Source organism: Heterodontus francisci, chromosome 37 (assembly GCF_036365525.1).
Source record: "Heterodontus francisci isolate sHetFra1 chromosome 37, sHetFra1.hap1, whole genome shotgun sequence".
In the NCBI taxonomy this organism is placed as follows: Eukaryota; Metazoa; Chordata; class Chondrichthyes; order Heterodontiformes; family Heterodontidae; genus Heterodontus; species Heterodontus francisci.
In genome coordinates this window covers 38204998-38221792 of record NC_090407.1, presented here as the reverse complement: position 1 = coordinate 38221792, position 16795 = coordinate 38204998, and the positions used below count along the sequence as shown (strand labels likewise).

Here is a 16795-nt window from a genome sequence, read left to right as displayed (position 1 = left end):
TCCCATTTAGCACGGCCATTTAAGACCAATTGAAGGAGCCAGCTGGGATTTTCCATCAGCCTTCAGATTCCCGGAGACGGCGGGGGAACAGTTTAGCTGTCTGGAGGTCGTCTCCTGGCAGTTGTTACGACCAGGTGAGAAAGGGGTCCAGGGTTTCCCTCTCAGCCTTTTCCTGGTTTAACTGTAACTGGATTTACTTTTAAAAACACCGTGTTTTTAGCTCCCCTTCAGTGAATCCTTGTTCACTGCTTTCCAATTGTAAGGCAAAGAAATCAATTGGACAGGTTTTCTTAGAGTTAAACAAGAAAGGTGAAAGTTTATTAACCTTAAACTCTCATCCGGTTAACGACTATGAACGTGTGATACGACCACGCTTGCATGCATACGTGATAAAAACACATGCAGACAGGGACAGAAAAAATAGAAAGAATAAAGGGAAAAGTTTGAGACATGAGCTCCTTTGAGTTCAATGTGGAGTCTTTGGTTGCTGGTAAGTCTTGTCATTCATTGGGGCCCACTGCACGCTTTAATTTGTTTTGATGTAGGAGTCTTTTCTCTCTTGAGGTTTAAGCGACTTCAGTGGGTCTGAAGGTTTGTGAGAAAGTGAGAGCAAGCCAGCTAGGAGAGAGGCTCTTTTGTTCCAGTTGCATTCTGCTGTCTGTTTTCAAACTGTCCTGTGAGCACAATTCAAAACTCCAAGTTGGTCATGTGACTAACCCCTTATTTGGGAACAACTGCTCCTGCGGTTTGTAGATTTCAAAGTTTTCGGTGGGAGGGCATAGTGCTGTCTCTTACACCGGCAAGATGTGGATCACCATTGCCCAGACCAATCTTGGTTAATTGAATCAGTGAGCATTCCCATTGTCTTTTCCTGTCTCTTAGTATGCAATGCTTTCCGGCTACTGCTGATTTTTTTAAACAAGTCATTTCTTCACTCCAGCAACAGTGTAAAATTAATGTTCATATGATGAAATTAATATGCCTCATTCTTGGCAGGTGGGGGTCTTCACACAGTAGACTGGTTGGGGAGGGGCCAGCACTCCAGGCAGGCTTAGAGACCCTCCCTGCCTGGATGCACAGCAGCCGCATTCCGCCCTGTAGCGGGAATCCCCAGCCACAGTGGTGGCCCAGCTGCAAAGGCCATTTTTTATTTCAAAGTTTGAAGTGCCCTCTCCCTCCCATACCTTGAATGGCATCCGACTGCTACTTTCAAGCTGGAAGGCCTCTGATTGGCTCTCCAGCTTTGGGAACCCACCTGCCGTCCTTAATTGGATGGCAAGTCCACCCTCCTGAGCTGGGACAACAGGTTTCGTGCTCCACAGAGCCACTGCCATGAGGCAGCACCTCAGAACTCCTAGTAATCTGTGAGAGAGATATTGGTGGATTGCCATGAGAGCCTGTATACATCTTTGAGCAATGGTATCCATAGTCATGTTGACAGCCATCTGAGCCTATGTGGCAGCAGGTATGGATCTCATGATCTCATCTGAATGTCCACTGCAGCACTGAGATATTGGATGTCTTCCAACTGTGCTGCAGTGGAAGCTGAGACAGCGCCCACCAGACGCTGCATCATGGCTGGCATGGAGTTGACCACCACTTCTACAGTGTAGAGGATGGGATCCAAGCTCTTTTCAATGCTCTGTGCCACATTTGAGCTTCTACATTCTATTGTGGACCACTTTGTCCGGCAAGAGAAGGAAGAATGTCAATAATTATGTTGCACTGTGTTTGGGTGATGTGCCTGTCATAGCTGAATAGCTGGAGGTATGTGAAGGCAGGCTGCAAGGCTGACAGCATTGGTATGTGGATAAAGGTGAGGTGGAGTATCTAAATGTTAGGCATGACTCCCGAGTGTTAGGAACTGCTGCTGCATAAGTGATGGGAGTGTGGTGCAGTGAGCAGTCTAAGGGGCTGGTGATGTGCTGGGTATAAGATGTCATCTGAAGATGCATTCACTGACCTTGACCACCCATGTGAAGTCATTTAACTCCTTGCAGTACTGTTGCTGGATCCTCAGGACCAGACTCCAGGAGTTGACCTGCATTGCCAATATCCCTGCTTCCTTTGGAAGGTTAGCCTTGAAGGCCTCCTGGCCCCCTGCGGAAACATGGCCATTCTCCTGCTATCCACCTCCATTACATCGGTGAACCGTGGAGCCCTCTCTCTGCCCTGGTGTTCCATTTCCCTTGTGTACAATTGCAGCACTATCAGTGTGCAGCAACCTCCTGCGTCAGTGCAGCTTCCCTTTAAGAGGGACAGTCTGCCATTAACAGCTGGAGGCTAGCTGCAACACATGCTAACCTTGCATGCTGTTAGGCCCCCTGTGTACATGCAGCCAGCCAGAAACGTGGGTTGCCTCAACAGGATCAGGCGAAGGCGGGTCACACCCAAAAACGGGTGCCGACCAATTTTTAGCTCTATTTTTCCAAGACATAATTTTGAGGGCTATGTATCTTGAATACATATACTTTACATGTGTGTAAAATGAATTTGCTGACTCATCTTTTCTGATGTTCCCGTCCTTTGTGGTTATTTGGATGACTTGTCTCTGAAGTGATAAAATAGAAAATGCTAGAATTGCACAGCAGGTGCGTCAGCATCTGAAAGAGAAAGATAGGTTAATGTTGACTTATCTTTTTCTGGATTTTCACATTTTATTAGAGTGCAAGTATACTTGTTACATATAGCACTGAGGTGTTTGAGAGTCTGCTGCATGGTTTAGAATTAATTGTTGGCATTAATTCCAAACTAAAACCGTACTTAGGATACAAATGTAGATTCAATAAAAATATGCTGAGCAGAAATTTGGCCCCTGGGCCTATGGATTGGAGAAGGAAATCTGTCAGTCAAGGCTTCTCTTCCTTATTGCTGTCTAATGACCACAGCTTGAAAATACTTACGTGTAGACAAGAATGTGCTCAGCTGCAATGCACTGTGCAGTCAAATAACCTACTTACACATAAGGAATGGCTACTTGGTTGAGGTACTAAAGGGCTGTTGGTACCAGTGGAGCTAGACCCCGGCAATAATCAATACCATTAGGTGTGGAAGAGAGAAAAACTGGATGCAGGGAAATTATATAACTGAGCAGCACCGGATCAGAAAGAGGTGGCATTTATTCCTCCCCTTTCCCAGAACTATTTGTGATGTTTGTCAACACTATAATCCTATCATTTAAGTACTGTAAACATTGAGGGTCAAGTATAAATTTGAGAAGGTATTAAACATAGATCAGCTTCACATTTCTAGATCTGTTTAGATTGTGAAGTTGTTACAACCATTGATACAACTGATGTATGACAACAACTCTGATCTATCCCTGGCTCATTAACGAACTATAATCCAGTTTGTATCCAGTGCTCCAAATCGGTTAATAGCTGAAGATAAATATCTTGACCCTTTACCAGAACAATACTATAAAGAACCTATAAACCATTTGTTATCTATAAAACAGTTAATTACTGAAGAAATTATCTCCAAAAGTACCTCTGAATTCTTGGTCTTACCATCTCTGCTGGGGTTCTACAATCGTCTGTTCATTATGTTAAATGATTTGTCAACCTGAGCAGTAATGGAAGATTGGAAGGTGCAAATTGGTTTGCAGCACTGGGGCAGCTTGCCGAGGCAGAATGGAGCAAGGCCATGGAGGAATATATAAAGCACAAGTACTTCAAAATAGGATTAACCATAGCTCAGTAGTAATGCTCCTGCCTCTGGGTCAGAAGCTTGAGGGCTCAATTCCTAATCTGAAGTGTACTTGAGGAGTGCTGCACTGTCAGAGGTGTCGTGTTTTGGGGTGAGATGTTTAAACTGTTATTTTGAGGAAGATTGGGGAAGTTCTTCCTAGTGCCCTGGCCAATATAAATCCCACAACCAACATTGTAAACAAATCTGGCCATTATCACATTGCTGTTTGTGCACCTTGCTGTGCACAAATTGGCTGCTGTATTTCCTATAACAACAGTGACTACAATTCAAAAGCACTTGACTGACTAAAACGAGCTTTAGGATGTCCTGAGGCTGTGCCAAATGCTATATAAATACGTCTTTCTTCAGTGACCAAAAATGCAGTCATACCCAGCATGACTGCCAACCAGTCTGGCTGAGGTCCTCGGCTGACCAGTTACTTACAGTCTCACAATGAGGATTTGCCTAGTGTTGTCATTTTATTGGGATCTGCAAATACAGATTTAAAGCTAAACTTTAGCATCTACGAAGAAAGAGCATCACCAGACTGATTGATGCACCTCCAGCTCCGTCTCTATGGCAACAATTGGCAAGCAGCGAAAACGGAAGTGACATACAGTCCAGCGGAAGCCGGTATCTTCAGGAGATCCGCCTGTTGCCGGGCAACCGGACGCTTGGCTGCAGGATCCCAGTCCCGGGAACAGTTGAGAATCGCCGGGATGGGGGCTCTGTAAGGGAGGGGGGGTTTAATAAATAAAGTAACACTGCATCGGGCGAGGAGCGGACGGATGGCTTTGGAGACGGTGAGAGTGGTGGTCCGCTGCAGACCCAGCAACAGCCGCGAAAAGGACCTGAACTGTAAGGTCGTGGTGTCCATGGACGCTGCCCGCGGCCAGTGCTTCATCCAGAAACCCGGGGTCCTCGGCGAACCGCCCAAACAATTCACCTTTGACGGTGTCTATTTCATAGAGAGCACCACGGAGCAGCTGTACAACGAAATCGCTTATCCGCTGGTGGAGGTAAAGCAGCAGTCAGGGTAACAGGACAGACAGGGGGCTGCATCGCAGAGCCATTGGGGGAGCAATTTACACCCAATAACATTTAGATTGATGAATCCTGTAGGATGCTTGGCACTAACAGTGACAACAGGCCAATGGCCCTCTATTAATGGACCAATAGGTATCCCCTGACACGAGTCAGTATCACAAGTGCCCCTTTCAGGGTACCACTAATTAAATAAACAAGTGGGCCGATTAATCTAATATCCTTGAAATAAAAGAACAAATCCGAAAAGTAACGCTACCGATTAAATTAGGATGTTATTCGTGGCTAAAATACACTGCACACCTGCAACCCACTAGGTCCAAAAAGCACAGACTACCTCCCCATCATGTTTCTCCTAGTTTGCCATGTGTATAGTTCCATGGGTGCTAGTTGCCATCCATTATTTGACTCAACACATCTTGACAGTGAATGCTGGCAGCCAATTTTGAACAGGCCTCAACATCCACGTGTGCTCACTTTCTGAAAGGGGTCACTAGTTTAGCGATCAATTGTGGGATCCTTGGATGATTTTTCCTCCCCAACATAGAACACAACCTCGACAACATGGCAATTTGTAAGTCTAGAGCCCATGGTGGGGTGGAGAAGCTCTGTTTGCTTGCATAGTTTTCTGTAAACAATGTCATATACTGCAAAGCACTCTATTAATATATAAACATTTTACTTTGGGAAGTCAACTAGCCTCCTTCTCTAAATGCAGTTGCATTTTTATCATTATTAACTATTTCCCTCCATATCATAATATTTATGATTCCCCATATTTGTACAGGTAGATATCAAACCACCCAACAGAGACCAACATATCCATATATGTCAGCTCAGTTGGCATTGAGCTTAAAATTTCAAAAAGCTAGTTGTGTTGTTCCAGCTGCACGTTCCACTTGGCATCATACAGACAGAATTTGGCAGCGAACCAAAGTTAGCATGGTGTTTGGGTGGTTATAATAATAATGAGTTTAGAGTCATTTATTGACTAGTGATTTTTTTTTTCCATTGCACTTTTATTTTTGGCTTCAATCAGAAGGTGAGCCACTTACCACAGAATACCCAGCTTCTGAGCTGCTCCAGTAGCAACAGCATTTATGTAGCTGGTCCATTTGAGTTTCTGGTCAATGACAACTGCCAGGGTGTTGATGGTGGTGGATTCCACAATGGGTAATGCCAAGGGAAAGAGGTTGGAATATTAATTTATTACTTCATGAGGTATGGGCATTACTGGCAAGATCAGCATTTATTGCCCATCCATAATTTCCTTTAAGAATGTAATGCTGAGCCACCCGTCTTGAACTGCAGCCATCTGTATAGTGAAAGTGCTTCCATAGTGCTGTTAGAAAGTTACAGGATTTTGACTTTGTGACGATGCAAAAATGTTGAAATATTTCCAAGTCAAGATGGTGGGGGGAATTTTATGCTCGCAGTGGGAGTCTCGAAGTCGGGGGAAACCGACGCCAAGATCCCCACGCCCCATCTTCTATGGAAGGCCCACGGAATTTAGTACCAATCAGGCAATTAGCTGGACAGTGGGGCACCTTCCATAGGATTTAGGACCCCGCCACCGGTAGTCCCGGTCTTGTAGAATTGCTGGCCGATCAGAGGCTGGGAGCTGCAGTGCCACCGCGGAGGCGTTAGCTATTACTGTAGCTGTAACGACCAGACACCAAGGAGCAGCGCTGGAACCAGGCTTAAGATAGGTTAGGGCGGAGGGGTCTCGTGGAGTGGGGGTCGGGGAGGAGGGGTTGGCAGCAAGGGCAGGGGTATGGCCCTCAACAGGCCCCTACTTCCCGATGCTGGGTCCCTCGTTCAGGCACTGTGCCTTTGAAAGAGGGACTCTACACATGCTCCACTCCCCCACCCACCCCGGAGCTGGGAAGCAGCCTGCACATTTTTTCGTTCCGTGCTTCCTGTGTGGCGGCAGGGCCACCCGCCACACATGTAACTGTGGTTGCGGCAGGAAGAGGACCTTAATTGGGGGTTAATTACCCAGTTAAGGGCCTCAGTTGGTGGCGAGTGTGAAAGGTTATAAATTAAATTTTTTTTTATTTTCTTGGCTAAACCTAACTTATGGAACATGTTCTCTGTCTCCTTGTGATCAGCAACATGAGAGATCCACTAGTTAATTATTAAATGTCGAAAAATAAATATTTGCATCTATTCATGTTGAACTCCTCCTTGTCTTCAACTTATCATTGGCAAGACTGAAGCCATCGTATTTGACTTCCAGCAGAAACTCTGTGCACTACTTTCCATTCAATCCCCTGCCTGCTCATTCAAAATTGAATTTATGTAACATGTTTAGCGTAGAAAAAGAAATTCCAAGATATTATAAAGTGGTTTGGGGAGAAACAGATTACCAGGGTTGAGAGAAATTAGGAGGAGAGCATAGGGATGGATTTTAAAAAAGGAGGAGAGGGAGGTGGAGAGGCAAACATTTTTAAATTAGAGTTTTAAAATAAATGTATTTTTGTATATATACTCTAAAAAGCATATGAATATCAAAATCTACTTTGTTTCCATTCCACACATGATAATTCTGATGAAGACACAGTTTTATGCCTTTATAATTATAAGTTCGTTATGAGTAATTCCATTCTTTTCCAGGGTGTCACTGAAGGCTACAATGGAACAATATTTGCCTATGGACAGACAGGAAGTGGGAAGTCATTCACCATGCAAGGAATTTCTCATCCAACATCACAACGAGGAGTTATTCCTCGGGCTTTTGAACATATATTTGAGAGTATCCAGGTAGTTAAGCTATAGCTCAAAGTTTATAAGATCTGGATTCCTATGGTTAACTATTGAATTGTTGTGGGGCTCAAAGCTGCAAAGGAGACTGTGATATAATGCAATTTTTATGCATACTTACCGACAGTCTCATTTTTCCAGTAACAGTCCTAGTTTTATAGAGTTTATCTCTTGTCCCAGTGTGTCAAAAGTGCAGAAAAATGGATTCCATCCTGCTTTAATATCAAAATATTTCGTGTGGTACATGTCCTCTTGAAGCATAAGTAATGATACAGTCAGATGTGCTTCAATGAGTCATGAATGAAGCAGAACACAGGTTTGCATTTGGGATTCTTCATGTGGTGAGTTACCAATCTCAGTTATCCTGTCAGCGATGCCAATCAGAGATGAAACAGCTCTCGACAGGGAAGGAAATAAGACTGGATGGTAAATTGCTTCCGCCCAGTCCTAGAGATTAGATTGAGGCAGGATTAGGAGCTAGTTGCTTGCTTGTGCTCTTGTAGGAGGAAATAAATAAAGAAATTAAAGTACATTTTATGTTGATATTTATAGTAGTTTTCTCCTCTCTTTGTTTTTATCTTCCTCCTTATCTATTCATATAATGAATTAATCAGCTATTATTCAATATCATTACATTTAGATTTGATATCATTCAGTACTTTGATTACTTTGCAGCAAAATGTAAGCAGTTTAAGAGGTTTCACTGCCACTGTGTGTTCACCCACAGTGTACAGAAAATACTAAGTTCCTGGTGAGGGCTTCATATTTGGAAATTTACAATGAAGAGATCCGAGACCTTCTGGGGAAAGACACCAAACAGAAGCTGGAGGTAAAGTGAAAATTTGTAAGAGCATTGTCTCAAGATAAGTTGTCTTATATTATTAAAAATATCTCATGTAATGAATTATATTAAATATAAAATTTTGCATTGTGATGTGGTTCCAGTACAAAAGGCTGCAATTTAACACTTGTTGGCTAACAGCTTTCAAATATTACCTGAAAAATGTAGCAGTAACCTTTGCAAACTCCAGTCCAAGCCAGCATCACGTTCTGGCTGGCCGTATCAGCTTGAAACAGGCAAATAAGGGATGGTAAACTGGGCAGGAACCCCATCCCCAGATCCCTACACAAATTGTATGCATCTCAAACCTTAACAGGCCTTTTAGGTTGACCCAATATGCTTTTGAAGGTTCTGTGTGAAAGCTTCATGTTAATACTGAAATGGATGGAAATTTAATTTGAATGAGAATGCATGCGATTCCCCAATTTCTTTCCCCAGGATTGTACTGTACGTTCATCTTGTCAGTATGAAATGGGCAGTGAAGATCAGCCATGTACTGGGCTTTGAGAAAGTTAAAGTTTAATCTGTAGGATTTCAGAAGCTGGGTGTTTCATAGTGATTGTACTGAATTTCAGATTGCTGGCTTTGTTTTTTGGTTGTATTTTTATTTGCGAGATTTTGATTGCTACAGTCAAACATCAGATTATATGGAAGGTCACAGACCTGAAATGTTAACTTTGTTTCTCTCTCCACAGATGCTGCCAGACCTGCTGAGTATTTCCAGCATCTTTTGTTTTGTATCAGATTATATGGATTCCTAATGGATATTTCCTAGTATTTATGTTTTCTGGAGGAGGAAGAAGATAGATGGAGGAATATGAGGTAGATTCACTTGTAGATTCACTTGCACCCATGTGTATAGACCCAGACATACCTACCTGGAAATGTCTGAGTTCTAGGTCATTAGAAAGGCAATGACAGAGATATGCCACCTGCTGGAATTTGACTGCAGGCATCCTCCATCATATGGACAGTACTTCCAGTGCCAGTGAAGACCACCACAGCCCTGAACCTTTATGCCTTGGACTCATTCCGAGTTACTTAAGGGGACATCTGCAACATCAATCAATCCACAATGCAGAAATGCATCAAACCGTTCACAGGTCTATTGCTGGTCACAAGACTCCTTTATCACTTCTCCCCTAGAAATATAGCAGCACTGAAAGTTTTCTACGGTATTTCCACAACATTAGTGACAGGTCCCTATATGCACAGTGCTATTGCCTTTGTGAGCTGCAAGGGGTTTCCACCTTATAACATGTATATGGCCAGTGGCCAGTAACGGCATCATGCAGGAAAATACCAGCTTCCCAGGCAGTGCACATAATTCTGTGCTGGAGCTATCTTAAGGAAAAGGCAGACTGCTACCTTAGAGACAAAGGCCATCTTTTGCAGCCCTGGCACATGACACTCTTGTAAAAGCCAGGAACACAGACAAATGTAGATACAACAAGACATATACAGTCGCCAGGATAATTATTGATCATATTATAGTTAACTTGACACAGAGCATCTGATACCTGTACAAACTAGGGGTACATGCTACAGTACAACCCCACCAATGTCTAGAATTATTGTTGTCTGCTGTAGGCTGTGCAACTTTGCTATCCAAGGATGGCACTATCTCTGAGCTTAGGAAAACCTCTGGCTTGAACCTTGCTCCATTACCCATGTGTTTGTTGTCTTTGCATTGTGAATTAAGTCTTATGGCATGGTCATACATACTGTGTTGTCTATTTTAAGGGCCATTATATTGCTGCTCAGAGAGGTTCATGGAAGAGTATTTGGTACCTTCCCACTTTATTTCAGGATGGTGTGGATTGAGATGCTTCACAGATGTGTTTTGAGCTTAGGCCATTTGTGATCAGTGTTCAGTACCATTCGCAACTCCTCATACTGAAGCAGTCTGTGCCCGCATGCAGCAAGACCTGGACAACAGTCAGGCTTGGGCTGATAAGTGGCAAGTAATATTTGCAGGGAATGACCATCTCCAATGAGAGTCTATCTACCTTTCCTTAAAATTTAACAGCATTACCACTGTCAGTCCCCCACCATCAACATCCTGGGATTCGCTATTGAGAAGCTCCACTGGAGGAGCCGCATAAATATTGTGTCAGATGCTGGTTATTCTGCAGCGAGTGGCTCATCTGACTCCCCAAAGAATTTCCACTATCAACAAGGCACAAATCATGAATATGATGGAATACTCTTAACTTGCCTGGATGAATGCAGCTCTAACAACATTCAAATAGCTCGATACCATCCAGGACAAAGCAACCTGCTCGATCTCCACTCCATCTACCACTTTAAATCTTCATTCCTTCCACCATCGGTGCACTATGACTGCAGTTTGTACCATCTACAAGATGCACTGCAGCAACTCACCAGGGCTTCTTCGACAGCTCTTCTGAAACCTGCAACCTCTACAAGAAGGAAAAGGGCAGCAGGCACATGGGAACCCACCACCTCCAAATTCCCCTCCAAGTCACACACCATCCTGACCTGGAAATATATTACAGTTCTTTCATTATTGCTGGGTCAAAATCCTGGAACTCCGTCCCTAAAAGCACTTTGGGAGTACCTACACCACACGAGCTGCAGTGATTTAAGATGGTGGCTCACCACCTTCTCAAGGTCAATTAGGGATGGGAAATAAATGCTGGCCTTGCCAGTGACATCCACATCCTGTGAATGAATAAAACAAAAACTTGCAAACTTTCCAATCAGCCCCTTGTCAGATACCTATTTGGGTAAATGACAGGATATGGGACCAAGCTGCTTGTGCACCTGCAGTGGTGGCACAGCCTGCTGAAGAATCCTCCTGTGACCTTGAAGGCTTGAAAAGACAGCCATTTTGGTCCAAAGAAACTTAGGATACCACATTACAGCCAAGTACCTGTGGCCCTCAGGTCACACCAGGACAGGCTTGAGAACAGCACAGAGAGGCACCCGGGAGAAACGCAATAATAGAAGGAAACATTTGTCGTAAATATTAATGTACACTTGTAAAGAGGAATTACTATAGATATTAATGTACATAGTATGAATGAAGTTCAGTGTTCTTTATTTGAATTTTATGCTTGCAGATTTGGTTGAAACAGGAGAGTTTCTGGATTGCTTCCTTGTTAAACTAGGGTACTTCCTACTGGCCTTCTCTTCCGGTATTATCTTATCCCATGTGCCTCTCTCATTTCTGCCTGATTCTTCTGTTCTGCTGGGGGCATGAAATTCAGGTATGTTGTGGCAGTGAAGGTAGGAATTTGGGGTGCCAGTCTGTTGGATCCCATTAGTTACACAAAGAGAGACGAACTCCGAACGTAGCTTTAAGAAACTTTATTGCAGTACTTCTTGGTTACATCATCAGCGAAGCAAACAACAACAACACCTGGGCTCTTCTCTCCTCTCCTTTCCTCTCCTGCCTGAGCAGGGAAATCAAGCCTTTTCTTATAGTTCTTCATACATATCAGTGACACCCCCTTTATGTTCCCAATTGGTTTACAAACTTTGCAGTTTCTTGGTGTCATGGCCTGATTGGGGTACTGCCTTGTCAACTTCCCCTCTAGCAGTTTCTCATCCCCCTATCTCCTTGGACCGTTAGGCTGATTGCTATACAATGGGCTACTATTATACAGCCTGCAGCTGTCCTGTTAGTTTTTGCTTGTTAGTCTACTTCTACTGATAAGCTGTCTGTGCAGCCCTGAAGCTATGAAGTCAATTCTGATAAGCTGTCTCTGCAGCTCCGAGGTTAGTTTGTTAGTCGTACATGACTGATTAATTATTTCACCTTAAATGTCCCCATATTATTCCGTTCTCGAAAATTCTGTTCCCACAGTCGCCCCCTTTGATTCTTCAAAACACTCTTAAGAATCATTCCCTTGATCCCACCTAGGTGCCCTTAATGGTCTCTACTTGTCTAGAAACAGCCTACAACACCCGGAGGGGTCACACTCAATACGTTGCCTGCTTGTGCCACAAGAGGGGCCCGCGGGAGCTCTGTAAAGCCATATGTTTTGCAGGGGCTTCAATTACTTGTTTACAACAACACTTACAAGTCAAAAGCGTCAAATACAGAATTACAATCATCACTAAAAAGAAGCAAATAATAATTAGCAGCAATTAATAATTCGGCGTTCTATCACAGGTCGCTCGTTTTACGTGAGAGGCGTGTATCCAGGCTTTCTTTCCTTCGACATTAACTGCTGACTGGGTGGTCAGTAGCACTTGGAAAGGTCCCTCCCACTTGGTGCCCAAAGGCTCTTTGTGTATTTTCTTCACGTAGACCCAGATTCCCGGGACGATGTCGTGCCCTCCTTCTGGTGGGTCACCCCAAGCTGCCGATACCTGTGATGCGACGGGTTTCTCGGTGTCCCTTTGTCTCCAGATGCCGTCGTCACATATCTTCATCCCTGCTTCTATCCAGGTCCATTTTTCCTCTTTGGAACATTCACTCTGCATCACTTGTAGGTCTTGTTTCAGATGGGACGCATTCAGTTTACATATTTGCGTCCGTGCATCCGGGGGATCACCCTGCGAGGCGGCTGCCTTGTCGGCTAGGGCATTCCCCTTTGCCTCTGTGGTGTTGTCTTTCGTATGGGCTTTACATTTCAAAATGGATACCTTTTGTGGCAATTGCATGGCCTCCAGTAAGTTTCGGACCTCTTGCCTATTTCAAATAGGTGTACCAGCAGCAGTGAGAAATCCTCTTTTGCGCCACAGCTGACCAAAGTCGTGAGCGACTCCAAAAGCATACCGTGAGTCTATGTAAATATTAGCTGTCTTCCCCTCTGCTATTCGACATGCTTCTGATAGGGCTCGCAGTTTGCCTTGTTCGGCCAAAACTGCCCATCCTGCTTTCCGTGTACCGTTGTCAACAAAGGATGAACCGTCTGTAAAAAGGATTAAATCTGGGTTGAGCGATGCTTCCTCTGCCGCGAGGGTTACCTCCTCTGTTTCTTCCATAATCTCCACACAATCATGTTTTTCTTCCTCCATCTCGTCAGGCCACGGGAGCATAGTCGCCGGATTTACCGGGCTGGCCCGGACAATGTGGAGATTGGGAGCCTCGAGGACTGTTGTCCATCAGGTCCATCTGGCTACTGTCACTTGGGATACTCTGTTCATAGATAGCAATGTGTGGACTGTGTGCGGACACAATGGTTAACTTTTGATCTAATACCAGACCTGCAGTAGCCATTACCGCTTGGCATGTAGCTTCCATAGCTCTTAAAGAACTATCCCATCCCAGGGCGACGGTGTCTAGTCTTTTCGAATAATATCCAATAGGTCTCTGTTTGTCCCCGTGCTCCTGCGTCAGTATGGCAGTCATATATCCCTCTTTTTCGTGTATGAACAGGGTAAACGATTTCCCGTTGTCAGGGATTCCCAGGGCTGGCGCTGAGCACAAAGCCCTCTTTAAGTTTTCGAAAGCTTCTTGTTGTTCTTTGGTTAGGGTAACTGATTCTTTAGAGGCCCGCTTTCCCTTCAAGAGATCAGTTAATGGTTGAGCCGGCTGTGTGTAGGAGTCAATCCAGTCTCTGTTGAAGTTACACAAACCCAAAAAGGACCTAAGCTCCTGGATAGTGGTGGGCAGTTTGGCAGCTCGAATGGCGTCGGTCCTGTCCTGGGTGAGTTCTCTCTTTCCTTTTGAAATCTTTTGTCCCAGGTACACGACCTCTCCTTCTGCTATCTGTGCTTTGTCGATGCTGGCTTTGTGTCCTCTCTGATGAAGGTGGTCCAGCAGCGTACGCAGATCTTGTTCGTGCTGTTCTTCTGTCTCAGAGGCTAACAGAATGTCGTCCACGTACCGGATGACCGTGGAGTACATGGAAGGTAACTCCCTCAAGTGGTTTTGTAGGGCCATATGAAATACCGTAGGGCTGTTGTGGAAACCCTGCGGCAGGCGAGTCCAGGTGTACTGTTGTTGTTGTACAGTAAAGGCGAACCACGGCTGAACTTCGGGTGCCAGTGGCACCGACCAAAATCCGTTGGCCATATCGATAACAGAGAACCGTTCGTGTTCCGGCTTCAGGGCATTAAATACCGTAGAGGGGTCAGCTACCAGAGGGGCCTTTTGATAAATACACTGGTTAGCCTTTCTATAGTTGACAGTAAGCCGCCAGGTCCCGTTTGGCTTCCGTACTGGCCACACAGGGCTGTTTGAGGTACTGTGTGTTTTAATCAGCACGCCTCGCTCCTCTAGCTGTCTAATCACGGGCAGGATTCCTGCAATAGATGTTTGACTGATGGGGTATTGCTTAGTACTGGGCGGAGCGGATCCCGTAAACGTTGCCGGTTCCATCTGAAGTAGCCCACAATCGTTCTTATCCTGGGCCCATATTGGGTGCTCCCTCAGCTGCTCTTTCTTCAAACTTCTGATAGACCAAGTTACCTGGCCGCCTTCGAAATGCAACGAGGAGCTCAGCTGAATGAGAACGTCCATACCGAGAAGTGCATGGTCCACCGGACCTACCCAGACCGGTGTTATCAATTCGTGCGGACCAAGACCGATGCATACGGGCTGGGTCCTCTTAATTACCAACCCATGGCCCCCAGCTGCGTGAGCTCTTTTAGTCTTACCATCCATCGGTAGGGAGTTTCTGTATTGTTGAGGTAGACACGTTAATTCGGCTCTGGTATCCAGTAAGAAGTCAATGTCTTGATCGCCCACTCTCGCAGTTACATACAATCCATCTTTTCTATTTTTTACTAGCGCTAGGAGAGGCGAGGGAGGGCTCCTCTAGTTTTTTTGTCGCATCGAGTAAGGAGGACATCTCCTTCTGTTGCTGGGGCGTCAACTGTTTGAACTTCTCAAAGAGGTCATTGGCATCAGAGGAGGGAGCTGGTTTGGGTGCCGGGTTGAGTCCTTGGCGTCCTCTGCCTCGTCCTCTCACTCTACACGCCTTAGCCCAATAGCCTTCCTTCCCGCAGTAATAACAGGGGCCGGGTCGCCTAACTTGCTCTTTGTCAGGCTCTTTCGGTACTGGATCCGTCTGCACGGCTCGAAGCTTGACTCCCATATCCCTGTCCAGCTGAGCGCATCTGTCAATTAACTCTGAATATTTCACTCTTACTGCGTCCCAATCCGGTAGGGTGGCCTTCAGTATTTTAGACAGTTCTGGCTTTAGTCCATCAACAAAAGCGGTTTTTAAGGGTCCAAAACTGGTGTCATCCAGCTCCTCTGGAGTAGGGTCTACTATCCCTGAGTATTCCACCCAGGTGGACCTGAACCTCTCATCGTACTCCCGCACTTACTCCAAGTTCTTCTGCTGACAGGCTGCAACTTTGCCCCAGTCTGTTTTTGCAGGACAAAACTCTCGCAACCACTTGTTAATCGCAGTCCATCCGGCGTCTAGTAGCTGACCATCTTCACCCAAAGCAATTTGGACCTCTCTCCTTAGCTTTCGGCTCGCTCGCCCGGGCACTATTACAGTCAGAATCTGTACCCCGTCCCATGGATGGAGATCGTAAATTCCCTTCAATCGTTCCAGCTGCTCCCACGTTTTCAGACCCCCTTTCTTCGGGTCGGGCAATCTTGTGGACCACTTGTTGATTTTCTCGGGAAGCTGGGACGTGTGTCCAGTACTTGTAGTGCTCGGCCGTGGTGACCTCGCTACCGTTCACAGTCTTCTTTTCCGTCGTGACCTTAACACGTTTCCGTTTAAGGGGAGCTAGTCGAGGAAACGGTATCCCGTTGTCACTTTCTTCACTGGAAGACTCGGCTAGACCTGCTTCACGCAGTTGCATCTTCCGTTGTTCCGTTTGTAATGACTTCAAACTCGGATACAAGTTAGTTGGTGGTGGTTGGCGGGGTTCGCAGAGCTGTCCCGATTCCTTCGGTTGGGTCGTCTGCTGGTCTTGTAGTTGTTTTTTAAGCTGTTTGATTTCAATCTGTAGCCTTTCCTTTTCAGATTGTTTTTCAATTTCTAACTGTTCCGATTTAAGCTTTTCCTTTTTCAGTTGTTCGCAGACCGCCTTCAGTTGATCCTTTGCACTCGTTAGGTCGCGATCACATTGGGCTTGTCGCATAATCTCATTGCACTGCCGAATCTGGCCCATTACGGCTAGGGACCATTGGGTCCGTTCTTTATCCTTTAAACGGGTTGTTTTTCCCCAGACTCTCTTTATATCTTCCAGGGACCACTGGAACCACGTGGAGGTGCCATATTTTTGCCCAATTTCGGTGTACGCTTTAGCCAGATTAAACTGTTGCTCTATATATTCTTTCAACTGCCGAAGTATTTCATCTTCGGGAACGTCAGGTGGGGCCTGTCCACCTTTGACGATAGTTGGTAATTGTCGGTTGCCTTCGTCTGTCATTTTATCCATTCAGGTAGGGAAGTAGGTCTCGAGCCGTCAGGCTTTTCGCCAAGTAGGTATTTCGTCAAATACCGCCAAGTTATACATCTAGAAAGGGGGTCTCGAGCCGCACAAGAAAGGGTATTTCCGTCAAATACCGCC

At 45.2% G+C, this 16795-nt stretch overlaps 1 protein-coding gene across 2 annotated transcripts in view; it reads left to right on the top strand.

Moving 5' to 3' along the window:
- The first annotated feature begins 4357 nt into the window (after positions 1–4357).
- Positions 4358–16795, top strand: part of kif17 (kinesin family member 17) — a 72039-nt gene continuing 59601 nt past the window's right edge. For both annotated transcript variants that reach the window (XM_068017530.1, XM_068017529.1), the window contains exons 1-3: positions 4358–4709; positions 7351–7497; positions 8225–8326. In XM_068017530.1, the coding sequence (XP_067873631.1) occupies positions 4479–4709; positions 7351–7497; positions 8225–8326 (480 nt within the window). In that variant the 5' untranslated portion in view covers positions 4358–4478. The remainder of the gene's footprint in view (positions 4710–7350; positions 7498–8224; positions 8327–16795) is intronic.